Here is a 13509-nt window from a genome sequence, read left to right as displayed (position 1 = left end):
CCTCCATTATAGCGAAAACGGAACTTTTTATGATTTTTTGGGGAAAAGTTCAGTTTTCTCTATAATGTGGGGGGTTTCACCCCCACACCCCCCCGCAACGGCAGCGCGAACACTAACCAGTAAAGTAGGGGGGGGGGGTGGCACCCCAAACCCCCAGTCGGAGCTCTTTAAAAATTATTTTTTCCCCCGCGCGCTTCTGTCTTGCACTGAATTGTCGGTGCGCTGGCGTCTGGCGCGCGATTATCCCGTCACCAGAATCAACAATTGCCAATGCAACTTCACACATACTCACTCGATAGATTCCCTCCTCTGCAGCTGCCTGCATGGCTTTCTCCAGCTCCTCCTCTGCCGTCAGATCTCCGGAGATTGCCCGATGGATCTCTGGTGCGGCTTCTTCTTCAATGCTTCGTAAACCAGCCTGCATAGCCAAGTATCATAGGCATAGCATCAATTGTACACAGTGATGCGTGTGTACCACTAACTTGAAAAACGGCATTTTGAAATTTGTGTGTTTCAGCTACACGGCTGCGCCACCAACTTCAGCAGTCACCCTATAGCCCTGTCAAATGCAGGTGCTTATTTTAGAAGCTCTATTCATGATTTGCACAGCATGGGGGCTCCATGGTGTCAGAACATTATAAAAATACAATCCGAAAAGGAGGTGGACCATCTGATCACAAATAAAATAAATTTGACAGAGTTTTTGGAAGATAGTCAAGATGTGATCCAGAGTAGGTCCACTCTGGTAATAACATGCATGAGTGAGATAGATAAAATGTTAATAATGAAACTTTACTTTAAAAATAGGTTGACAAAATTTTGTGGAGATTTGGTTAGAATTTTCCCTGATGTTTCAAGAGCTACACAACTAAGAAGGAAAGAATTCTTGAAATTAAGAACAAGAGTTTTAGCTCTTGAGGCATCATTTTATCTAAAATTTCCATGTAAATGTCTTGTTAAATTACAGGACATTGATTATGTATTTTGGGACCCTATTCAATTAAAACAATTTTTAATAGCTCGAGAACAGAAATGAGGTTAGTAGGTTTAATGTTTCATTACTGAGAAAGTTGGAGGATGTAAGAGTCCCAATAATAGGGAATGGTCAAGATTCATATGAATCAAGAACCAATTCTTAGTATTCCTTGTACCTTTTGTTGAAAGGTCACTTGGACACACAAAGTCAGAGGTGTGAAGAAAGTACAAGAAATTTATTACGGTATATCGGACTCTAGTGCAGTTAATAGCCTGCCTACTAGAGTGTCAGAAACAGGAAATACACGGACTTTTATGCCTTTTTTGCAAACTAATATATGGAAAAACTACAGTTTTCATTTGTTACTTCTATAACTTTTCTACAATTATTATTGGTCCTAAGCTCACACTAGCAGGTCACTCATCTAACTCTTACAGTTCTAAATGTTAAATGTACAGAAGGGCAGGGTACATCATGGCTCAAACTCTTATCTATTTAGCTTACAATGTGGTAAGGCAGGGACATACATTTTAGGCAGATGAAGTCAATAGATTGTACACTTTCTTCACCTATGTAGGCCAGAGCAATATTTTAAACAATAGTTAACCATTTCATGGAATTTTGCGTTATATGTATAACTATTCATAAAATTTTGTGTTAGAATCCTTTTTTTCTTGGTATCATCTGATATTAAATTGTTAAATCTGTATATAAAAATTAAAAAAAATCATACTGGGTCAGACCAGTGGTTCATCTAGCCCAGTACCCTGTTTTTCAACAGTGGCCAATCCAGGTCACAAGTACCTGGTAGAAACCCAAATAGTAACAACATTCCATGCTACCGATCCATGGCAAGCAGTGGCTTCCCCCTTGTCTGTCTCAATGGCAGACTATGGACTTTTCATCCAGAAACTTGCTCAAACCTTTTTTTAAACTTAGCTAAGCTAATGGTTGTTACCATATTCTGTAGCAACGAGTTCCAGAGCTTTATTAACTGTTGAGCTGAGTGAAAAAATATTTCCTCCTATTTGTTTTCAAAGTATTTCCATGTAACTTCATTGAATGTTCCCTAGTCTTTGTGAATTTTTGAAAGAGTAAACAACTGCTTTGCTTTTACCCATTCTACACCACTCAGATTTGTGTAACATGCCAAGGAAATATGAGTGTGTCATTTGTGACTCCCCCCCAAATGAATGCAAGTTGCTTTTAATTTCATGTCAGGCCAGGCTGTTTCAGGACTAGATGCCACACGCTAACTTTTAACACCGTTAAGACCGGAAAAGATGTCAGAGATGTTTGTGATTAGAAGGTGGAAGAGCAGAGGGATTTGTGAGATACGAGTTCCTCTCGCCATGTATGATTAGGTCTATCTGGTCTAAAAAGGGATTTCCTTTTATTTTAATGGTAAATTATGTATACCGCTATGACCTGTCAAAGCTTAGCGGTATATTAAGTTTTAACAAATATAAACATATCTTTGAAAGTGTATGCACATACAGTACGCCCCCGAAATTCACAGGGGTTCCGTTCCACGAACGTCCCGCGAATTTCAAAAAACCACAAATGCAGTTTTTCGCCTGTCAAAAAGGCAGGGGAGGCAGAAGAGGGCAGCTGGAATGCCAGCAGGTTATGAAAATCACTTACGGTCTGCTCCGACCGCCTTTTCCTGTAGTAAAGTCGGGCTACACCAATCAGGAGCTGCTTTGACACGCAGCTCCTGATTGGTGTAGCCCGACTTTACTACAGGAAGAGGCGGTCAGAGCAGACCGTGAATGAGTGAGTCTGCGAACCGCGACTTCGCGGGGGAACACTATATTTTTGAAAGAGAACAAGAGGGAATAAAGTTGTGAATGAGACAGAAGTCAGACTCAGACTTGGGTGAAAGAGGGTGAGGTCTACATGTGATTTTTTTTTCCCACTCGCCTGGATTTCGACTGCATTCTTTTTGGGCCGGTAGCAGCCGTAGTACTCTTCCTGGCGCTTCTTGAACTTTCTGAAATGTTCCTGGATGAGGAAGGTAGCGTAAAATTTACCTACTGTGACTTCATCATCTAGGGAATAAAAGAGAATGCAGGTGTTAGACCGCCAGTCGTCACATGTGATCAGTGGTGAAGTAAGGGAGGGCGATCCGCCCCAGGCACTATCATGGTGGGGGCGCTAACATCCCTCCTCCTCTATGCCCCCTTCCCTTCCACCGAACCTCCAGTTCAGGGGTAGGGAACTCCGGTCCTCGAGAGCCGTATTTTCAGGATTTCCCCAATGAATATGCATTGAAAGCAGTGCATGCAAATAGATCCCATGCATATTCATTGGGGGAAATCTTGAAAACCCGACTGGAATACGGCTCTCGAGGACCGGAGTTCCCTACCCCTGCTCTAGTTGTTCACTGCTGTGACCAACAACTTCAATGTGCTTCTTGTGACCATGTTGGCTTTCACCAATGTCACGTCCACGCCTAGGAAGAGATATCCGAGGGAGAGGATGCAGTTGCGAGGAGCGCTCCAAAGTTGTTGGTCACAGCAGTGAACAACTAGAGGTTCGGGGAAGAAGGGAAGGGGGCACACACGCAGCAGGTAGGGTTGGGGAAGGAATGGGGGGGACAAAGACAAGGGTGGGGAAGAGGCATCAGCACCCTTGCTATGCCACTAAGGGCCTCTTCTATCAAACTACGCTAGCAGTTTGTAGTGTGGTGAGCCGTGCTGAATGGCCCGTGCCGCTCCCGACGCTCATAGAGATCCTATGAGCGTCGGGAGCGGTGTGGGTCATTCAGTGCAGCTCTCTGTGCTAAAAACTGCTTGCGCATTTTGATTGAAGAGGTCATGAGTGTGATATCAAATATTTGAACAAACAGCTTGGCACTTTTTAGATTCTAACATCTGCACAGGAGTCAGCAAGAGAAATTAACAGAATCATTTAATTAAGACACTCGCTAGTAAGGACATCATATTGTTAAGAAGAGAAGAGAGAAATGCTTACATTGAACTCCATATTCCATCTTCAACCAATATAGCGAAACATAATCCCATGCATCAGGGATCTCAAAGTCCCTCCTTGAGGGCCGCAATCCAGTCGGGTTTTCAGGATTTCCCCAATGAATATACATGAGATCTATGTGCATGCACTACTTTCAATGCATATTCATTGGGGAAATCCTGAAAACCCGACTGGATTGCGGCCCTCAAGGAGGGACTTTGAGATCTCTGCGATCCCGCGTCTTTAAACCAAACAAAGCACAAACAATAGAGTTCTGAGAGACTTGCATCTCCTTCCCTGAGCTCGGGGACTTCCAAAACCCAGACAAACTGCTGGATTTTGGAATTCCTTCCAGGCACCTGGACAGTTCTTTAAAGGAGGTCATGTCTGGATTTTCCCCGATGTTTGGTAACCCTATTTATGAACTCAACACACTGGACTATCAGAGTCAGAACATGCTTGATTGGAAGATTGACTTTCAGTGAATACTCACCTCCAATCGGAGGAATGACTTGGTCCAGCAGCTTCATGCTCGTTCTCTTCCAAATTTTCTTGATAATGGCTCTCAGCTCCTCATTGGCCTGCTCAAAATTACCTGCAAATGCACAAAAGAAGAGCAAGGACTCCAAAAAATCTTACGAATCAGCTCTGCTCTCAAATCTATGGAAAGTTAGTATGACATTACAGATTTTGACCTCTTTTAACACCTATTTCTAGAAGAACATTCATGGCCCCATTATGACACGGACAAACTAGGCACCTACCCTAGGGCCCAAAAATTTAGGGGTGAGATTCTACAGATTTGTAAATCAACTCAAAGCCAGAAGGATGGCTAAAGTATCTGGATATTTTTCAGAGTTTGGCACTCTACAGCTCCTCAAACCTTCTCCTTCTAGTGCAGAGGCTGTGGTATAACCCAGCCAATGGGAAGGTTGCTCCAGCCACAGGAAGGGAGCGTCAAGTATTGTGGGAGAGCTTGGATTCTGCACAGGGAAAACCAGTGGAAACAGTAAGGGCCTGAGTCTCAAAATGGCGTCCTTATTGTAAACGGCGATAGGCATCCTATCACAATCTAACGGGCCAATGCATGTTTGTTTGTTTTTTAAATCCATGCGGCAAACACCGCCTACAATGTGGCCATCGTTCACATGCATATATAGGTGTCTAGGCAAGCCTAAGACTGGCGTAGGAGTGGCTTACGCAGGAAGTGGCCTTAGCCGTCTATAGGCATAGGCAGGCGCGAGGCAGATGCCTTAAATATAGGCCAGTAAAATGTTGGCCTATATTTTAGACGTCTGTACAAAAACTAGATGAGATTCTGGTTGCGGCACCTACCAGTGATTCACTCGTGGTAGGTGCCCGTTTTGGAAGCGCCATGTCCAGAATCCTGCCCTAATTGTTCCTAGATGGAGAGATGTTGAGGCAGTGTAGGAAGGTAAGAGAAAAATAGCACTGCAGGTCGCACAAGAAGGGGTTGTCAAACTGGCCTAAAATCTATAATTGAGTAACTTGGCAGCTTTTCAGCTCTAACAATTAAGCCGCTTGCAGAATCCCCATGCTCACTTACACTCTACAACTACCATTGTGTGCTGCTAGGCTCTGCTGTTTTCCCTGCTACTTCTGGTAAAGTAAAATGTAGGGGAAGGCCATGAATCAAGGTCATGCTGGTGGTGGTAGGGTTTATCAGCATTTGTCCAGGTTTTGGAAAGCCCCCTATAAGCTCCAGCCACATCTGGAGGGCCTCTGAGCATGTGCGGATGATGTCAAACACATCCGTGCATGCTCCAGACGTGGCTGGAGCTCATCGCAAAGAGAGGAGGCTTTCTGGGGGGTGGGGCCAGAGAGCGGAATGGGGCAAGATTAGAGGTGGAATGGTACAAGGCTGGAGGCGGAACGGGGCAAGGCTGGAGGTGGAATAGGATGAGGCTGGAAGTGGAACGGGTCAGATCATGTGTCCAGGGTTTTCTTTTTTTAAATATGGTAACCGTAACTCTAGTGGTGGGCACTGTTCCCTCTAAGCCAGGGGTGTCCAATGTCGGTCCTCGAGGGCCGCAATCCAGTCGGGTTTTCAGGATTTCCTCAATGAATATGCATGAGATCTATTTGCATGCACTGCTTTCATTGTATGCTAATAGATCTCATGCATATTCATTGAGGAAATCCTGAAAACCTGACTGGATTGCGGCCCTCGAGGACCGACATTGGACACCCCTGCTCTAAGCTGAGTGGGAGTCCTCCATCTACAGTCCTACCAGCAGAGGGTACTGTTTCACTATCACATTTTCAAGCGATATGATATTTGGCAGCATTTATACAATTTCTCGGACAAGGTTTGAGGCTTTTTTCCTTCACTTTTCCTATTTATCTCTGTTGACAGGCCCACCACCTTATGCTGTGCAGTATATTATTTGGTTTTGCTTATTTTGTTATCTGTGTGTGGCGCAGTGGTTGGAACTACAGCCTCAGCACCCTGGGGTTGTGGGTTCAAACCCCACGCTGCTCCTTGTGACCCTGGGCAAGTCACTCAGTCCTCCATCGCCCCAGGTATGTTAGATAGATTGTGAGCCCACCGGGACAGATAGGGAAAATGCTTGAGTACCTGATTGTAAAGCACTTAAATAATCTGGATAAGTGGTATATAAAAACCTAATAAACTTGAATTTTGTGCATGTGCAAAACTAACAAATTTGGAGACATTTTTCCCGGAAAGAAAAAGGGACCATGGAAAAACGGACAAAGAAGAAAAGTTAGAAGGTCAGGAACTATAGACAAATACTCTTAGGGAGAAGGAAAGTCAGGAGATCAGGGCCCATGGGGAAGGAGGAAGGAAAGGCAGGAGTACAGCGAGATCTCACCTTCAGTCTTGATCTTGAGAGCAGTCCGGACGAGGGCAAAGAGGGTTGCATTGAAGGTGACGGTGCCATCACTGTTCAGGGGCATATTCATGTTGACCAGACGCTGCCAAACATCAAGAGAAACCATGATTTCTGAGGACACAGACTGTCAGGATAAATATAAAATTCTGCCATTCTGTATATGCTAAAAAAAAAAAAAAAAAAGTCAGCCGGATCCACTTAACCATGGTGATGAGTATTTGCATTAATTCTGCCTGCTGTGGTGAAATTATACCCAAATATTCATCACCCGTATCTGGGTAGTGGCCAGCCAGCATTGAATACCTGGGTATAACAAGCAGAGCCGTGAATAGGGAAATAGCTGTGATACTCAGCACCTTTTCTGCTGCCCTAAATTATCTGAATAGTTATTTTGATAGCAGTGCTGGTCTCACACAACCTGTCTGATTACCAATTCTGGCAAAGGGCAAACCCTCTTTAAGCAGGGAACAATGCTGCTTTCCTTCCTCTTGAAAAACCAAAGGTGAGGCTGGTGACCTGCAGCTGGGATGTTCTTCAGAAATAAGAGCATCTTAGAGACAAAATTATACAAGTGCCCAATTGGGGGGAGGGAAAAAAAGAGGGTGATTGCCAACACTGGAAACGGGGAATAGAATCTTTCCTCCCCTTTCCCCCCTCCAACATAGGGCTGAGCTCCCAGTCAGAAGAAACATCTCAGAACAGAAAAAAATTGGGGAAATTAGTCAATGTGAATGACAGGGTCTGGACACACCGGAGACCACCCAACATTGAAGAGAAAAGGAAAGAAGTGGAGAGTGTGAGAGAAGAGGTTTATGAGTGGAGGGCTATAGGAGAGGTGGCCACTATAATAGCCGTGTTATCTTTACCTAAGGTTATCATACATCCTTGAAAACTCGGATATGTTCTCTTTTTAGCGGACTGTCCAGACATTTTTTTAAAATGGGGGAGTCTGTCCGGGGTTAGCCAGTTCTCCTGACTTCCCCACCTACCGCCTCCTTGGCCGCTATAATTCAATCTTCTAGCAGCTGGCAGCAGCAACTAGGTGAGCTTGCTGCCCCAGAAGCTGCCTCTGCAGGTCCTGCTTACACGGGAACAGGAGATCAATGCAGAGAGGTGGCTTCTGGGGCAGGTTGGCGGTAGCAGGCTCATCTCGTTGCTGCTGCTAGTTGCCCAAAGATTGAATTATAGTGGCTGGGGAGGAAGTAGGTGGGGTGTCAGGAGCTAGAGAGAAAGGTCCTGAGGAGAAGCAGCACCAGAAATTGGAGGAGGGAGGGCTGAAGAATTAACATCAGGAGAGGAGGGAAGGGGGCTGGAGAAACAGCATTGAGGGAGGGAAGAGGGCTGGAGAAACAACATGGAGGGAGGGAAGAAGGCTGGACTGGAGAAGCATTATGGAAAGGAGAGGATTCTGGAGAAAAGAGCATGGAGTAGGGTGGTCTTGGATGGGAGACACGGAAACAGCAGGGGGGCATCCGCATAGGGGGATTGGGGGTTGGAAAAAGAGATAGAGAGAAAGAAAGAAAGAAGCATTCATGGAAGAGGGGAGGGGAGTTTGGAGGAGAGAGAGAGTCACCCATGGCAGGGGAAGGTTGGAGAGAGGAAGAGAGAGAAAGAGAAAAGCACTGAAAAGGTACAGAGGATGGGAAGGAGGGCCAAGTAAATGGGTGAAAGGTGGAGGGGGGAGCATTGGGCAGAGTTGTGGGCGGAGCTGTGGGTTGGAGTGTGGGCAATGTCATGTGTCCTCTTTTTTGTCTTCACAAATATGGTAACCCTATCTTTACCTTGCAAGCTACTCGATGTGGACAAAACTTTCCGAAACCAAGAGGTGGCTGGATACGCCGCAGCAAGGTCACCACATCCAAATGTTTGATTCTCCCTCTGCAGGCAATAATAGACAAACTCTTTACAAATGATTCTGAAAAGCAACTCAAGGCTTACTTTATAGGAAAGTACATGAAAAAATACATGAAATATTCAAATGGTAGTCAAGTAGCCCCATGGCTCAGAGGCAGTGCTGTCTGTTGCTGTGGAAGAAGCTCTGGTACAGTTCTCAGGCCTTCTCCTCTGGAGGCAGCACTTGGGGTTCCTGGAAGAAAAAACTCTGGTTGATGTTCAACAGTGACATCTAGTGGCCAGCTCAGTTGCACCCTTTGTTGTGATGCGTGCTCTGGGTGAAGAGTTGCCACTGTGACTCCAGGCTGGACAAGAGAGGTGAAGGAGAAAGGCTTTGGAAACCTTAGTGTCCTTCACTATAGAACCATGGTTAGAAATTAAGGAACCAGAGGAAGTTAGTTGGTCCCACCAATAAAACAAAAAAAACACACTTTAAAAGCAGGATACATTCTTTATCAAGCAAATAATCAGTTTTATTCCTGACCTAGGCATCTGCAGATTAGAATTTATGGAAGACAAAGAGAGGAGGGAGAAGCTGGAAGGAGTCTCAGTAACTACGGACTGGTGGCCAAAAAGTTCTTTTTGAGCAAGTCCTGGAGGGACTCGTATCTTATTTTCTTGGCCAGTGCAGGTCAGTGGCACACAATGGCTGTATATTATAGATATCTGTTGGTTATTGGTTAGGAAACTATACAGTGAGCTCTGGACTTGCAAAGTCAGAACTTCTCACTTACTTGGCTTCTGGGTCATATTCTGCCCAAATCCTTTTGAATTCATCCAGGTGATGTGGGCCCAAAATGGACCAGTCACGGGTCAAATAGTCAAAGTTGTCCATGATGACAGCCACAAATAGGTTAATAATCTATAAAAAACGTAGAGACGTGAAACGCATCCATTTTTCAATTCAGCATGGATTCATAATACAGCATTGTGCAAAAGAACCAGCAAGAGAGAACACAGTGACAGAGATCAGGTGTGACAAAGGAGCTGGTAACACATTTCAGGAGAAGTCGATCCAGTCTTGCTTTTATCTCATTCCATGAGTCCCCCATTGCATTCTCTAAGGGAAGCAAGACTACAATTCCCTGCATTCAATGAAGTAAGCCCAGGACAGGATCAGTCTATCCTGAAGATCTGGAGCCAGTTGGTGACTGTCTACCTGTCTATCTGGATATAAAAGTAAAAGAAAGAAGAGACAGGAATAGCAAACTAACCAAGAAGGCACAGAGCATGTAGAAGCTGATAAAATAGAAATAGGCAAAGCCAGTTCCACAGGTGTACTCTTCTCCAGGGATGTATTCTGATTCGGGGTCACACAGCTTCCCATAGCTACAGGCCAGCAGGATCTCCTGCCAGGCTTCTCCTGTTGCACACCTGGAAGGAAGGAATGAGAAAGAGCTGACTGGAAGTGGGATGACTTCAGGCGGTGGCAGGAACTGGCATTAAAGGAATTCTGACACTGTAGGCTAGAAAGGACCAGATTTCACCTATGCAACAGACTCCACTCACTCACTCCACTCACCACTGCTTGCCCTGTATTTGTAGCATGGAATATTGCTACACCTTGGGTTTTGGCCAGGTACTAGGGACCTGGATTAGCGTGAGAACGGGCTACTGGGCTTTGTGGACCATTGGTCTGACCCAGTAAGGCTATTCTTATGTTCTTATGCACAGATTAACAAAGGTGAAACTAGAGATAGGAAAAGAGATGTTCTTTTTCCAGTATAGTGTGTAATAAAATGAAAACAAAGGAGGCAGAAATGTCTGACGATGGTCTTTATTTTCTGTATCATGTGATAAGGGGCTCATAGCTCCATAATGAGGTGGAAGGGATAGAAATACCTGTGGATGGTCTCTATTTCCTGTAGTGTGTTAACAGTGGTGGTGTTGGTGCGCTGTTGCTGTCCGAGGTGTACCAGTCAGTTGGTAATGGTTTATGTTGATTGAGAGTTTCTATACCGCTACTAGTGACTGGGGAGTCCATTCAGAGAGGTTTACCGGGCTTTCGCAAAGGTGTTAACGCTACATGAGTTTCTGTAGAGATGTTACCATGGGCTCTATACTGAAATACACGGAGCTCTGTGGTGGTGTTACGGAGTTATTAATACCGGCATGATTGTGCCATAATCATCCTACTTATATGCACATGTATGTACCAATATCAGTCACCCTATGTATATACACATTTAAACTAACCCCCTCTTCTATTAAACCGTGCTAGCAGTTTTTAGCGCAGAGAACCGCGCTGAATGGCCCGCGCTGCTCCCGACGCTCATAGAACTCTATGAGCATCGGGAGCAGCGCGGGCCATTCAGCGCGGTTCTCTGCGCTAAAAACTGCTAGTGCAGTTTAATACAAAAAGGGGTAAGTTTACTATTGCAGCTAAATACACTATACACTTTTTTATTTTTACATAATTACCTCCTAAGGAAGTTGGCCATTTCAACTACCGTGTTTCCCCGATGGTAAGACACTGTCTTATTTTTTTTGGAAGGCCAAAATATGCTCTAGGGCTTATTTTCGGGGGGATGCCTTATTTACCCTTTCATGTCCCCTCTGTATCTCTATCCTTTCTCTCTCTCTTCTGCTCCCTCACCCACGAGTCCTGCATCTGGCCCTCTCCCTTCTACCTGCACCTGGCAACACCCCCCTGCTCCGCGGCTCTCTTCAGCAACTTGTCAGCAGCGGTGATCAAGACAAGCTGCCGACATCGAGGCCTTCCCTCTACGAGTCCCGCCTTTGTGGAAAAAGGAAGTTGAAACAAGCGGGACTCGCAGAGGGTAGGCCCCGACGTCAGAAGCTTGTGTCGATCGCTGCTGCTGAGTTGCCGAAGAGAGCCGCGGAGCAGGGGATGTGGCCGGAAGCAGGTAGAAGGGAGAGGGAGATAGGAAGGCTGTAGATCTCCGGAGCATGACACCGACCCCGGCCAGGATGATTTCTTTTTCAGGCGTGCACCTTACAAGTCCGGTGTCGCGGCGGGAAATAGCCATGCTGAGCAGTGAGCTCAGCACTACACAGATGAAAGCCTTGCTTGCTGATTGGTCCGGCGGCCGCCGGACCAATCAGCAAGCAAGGCTTTCATCTGTGTACGTGCTGAGCTCACTCAGCATGGCTATTTCCCGCCGCGACGCCGGACTTGTAAGATGCACGCCTGCGTGACACACTACCGGAGCCACGGCAAAGGTGGAAAAGAGCCGCATGCGGCTCTGGAGCCGCGGGTTGCCGACCCCCACGGTAGACGGAGGGACCTCACGGAGTCACCCACCGTACCACCCGATTCGGGTAAGCGCAGGTATCGGTGGGTGGCTTATTTGCGGGGGGGGGTGCCTTATTTTACAATTTTTTCTAAAAAGGGGAGGCTGTCTTATTTGATGGCCCTGCCTTATCATCGGGGAAACACGGTAGCTATTTACGCGCATCCCTGAAAGTTCCAGTTTCCTCTCCATGTCAACTTCATAATTTCCGGTGTCCTTTACTAGCTTTAATTCCTTCGGAAGGGCATTCCACCACGTTGGGGCCATTTCCGAGAGCATTCTTGCCCTGGTGCTTTTGCATTTGATGTCTTTGAAGGAGGGGATTTGTTGTAAGGACTCTTGGCTGGAACGCGGAGCGCGCGGGGGTTTATGGTTTTGCAGTCTGGCTGCTGGGGGCTGCCTGGTGTTGCAGTTAGAAGAGCACAGACCTGAACAGCACAAGCACCGCTTGAGGGAACGTCTGGAAGTTGTTGTTCCGATTGATTTGGGTCCCGTCTACCAGTGCAATTTTCCCAAACACCTGTGGAGTAGGACAACACGAGCATTACCCAAGCATGTGGCGCTCCCTTGACATACGATTCCACTTCTGCCATATGTTCACATGCTTCAGATCAGTGGCGTAGTATGGGGGAGGGGGTGCGGTCCACCCGGGGCATGGTCTTCCTAAGGGTGCGGCAGCGGCATCATTCCTCCTCTCCGCCCCCCCCCATTTGTTTGCCCGCCTGCCTGCCCACTCGCCCCCCGCTCCTTGTGCCGCGTGCCCCTTGCTTTCCCCATACCTTTTTAGGGCTCTCTCTATCCGCACTTAGGAAGTGATGTCAAAGGGAGCCAACACCGACGTGGGCAGCATGCTGCTCACGCCAGAGAAGTTTAAAAGGTACAGGGCAAGGGCGCGTATACGGCGGGGGGGGGGGGGGGGATTCCACCACCCCGGATGCTATTCACCCTTACTACGCCACTGCTTCAGATGCCACTGTACCTCAATGAATCCCTATTCTACAGGGAAGTACAAATCATTTCAGGCAGTGTTCCTGCCTGTGCATTAACCAGCTCCCACAGTCAAATGATGCCACACGTGGCCTTTGGTAGAGTCATTGCTGCAACACTTTCCTGATTAGGTTTACAAGTTTTGATCGTAGGAGTTGACCATTAAAGAAGTCCATGCAAGGAGTGGGGCTTTGCCTCTTTCTTAGGAAGCCTCATGCAATATTCTGCCCCAGTGGCGTAGCAACAGGCCCACCCGTTCTTAGTTCAGACCCGCCCAAGATAAATTAGTAGTGGCTGCCTTTCTCCCCTCTCTCCTACACCTGGATCCAGCATTTGTCCCGCACACCGGCCTACAGCCCTGCAACTGCCCCGTCTTTCTAAACCTTCCCCCTTCCTGGTGTACCTCATCATCCTTGCAGGTGGGGGGCAGTGATGTTCATCTGTTGCCTGCGCTGGCTCTGTAGACTTCCCTGTGCTTATGTCACTTCCTGTTCTCTTTCTGGCAAGACGCGGCAAAGGGAAGCCTATAAGGCCAGCACAAGTAGCAGAT

At 46.6% G+C, this 13509-nt stretch overlaps 1 protein-coding gene across 2 annotated transcripts in view; it reads right to left on the bottom strand.

Moving 5' to 3' along the window:
* Window positions 1-13509, bottom strand: part of CACNA1S (calcium voltage-gated channel subunit alpha1 S) — a 112579-nt gene that overhangs the window by 12768 nt on the left and 86302 nt on the right. For both annotated transcript variants that reach the window (XM_033918421.1, XM_033918420.1), the window contains 8 exons: window positions 12401-12492; window positions 9933-10092; window positions 9453-9580; window positions 8607-8703; window positions 6805-6907; window positions 4443-4544; window positions 2900-3027; window positions 293-418 (listed from right to left, as the gene is read on the bottom strand). In XM_033918421.1, coding sequence (XP_033774312.1) covers window positions 293-418; window positions 2900-3027; window positions 4443-4544; window positions 6805-6907; window positions 8607-8703; window positions 9453-9580; window positions 9933-10092; window positions 12401-12492 — 936 coding nt within the window. The remainder of the gene's footprint in view (window positions 1-292; window positions 419-2899; window positions 3028-4442; window positions 4545-6804; window positions 6908-8606; window positions 8704-9452; window positions 9581-9932; window positions 10093-12400; window positions 12493-13509) is intronic.

This window comes from Geotrypetes seraphini, chromosome 13, assembly GCF_902459505.1.
Source record: "Geotrypetes seraphini chromosome 13, aGeoSer1.1, whole genome shotgun sequence".
NCBI classification, from domain to species: domain Eukaryota; kingdom Metazoa; phylum Chordata; class Amphibia; order Gymnophiona; family Dermophiidae; genus Geotrypetes; species Geotrypetes seraphini.
The sequence above is the reverse complement of the archived record's forward strand: the minus strand, read 5'-3'. Positions and strand labels throughout refer to the sequence as shown.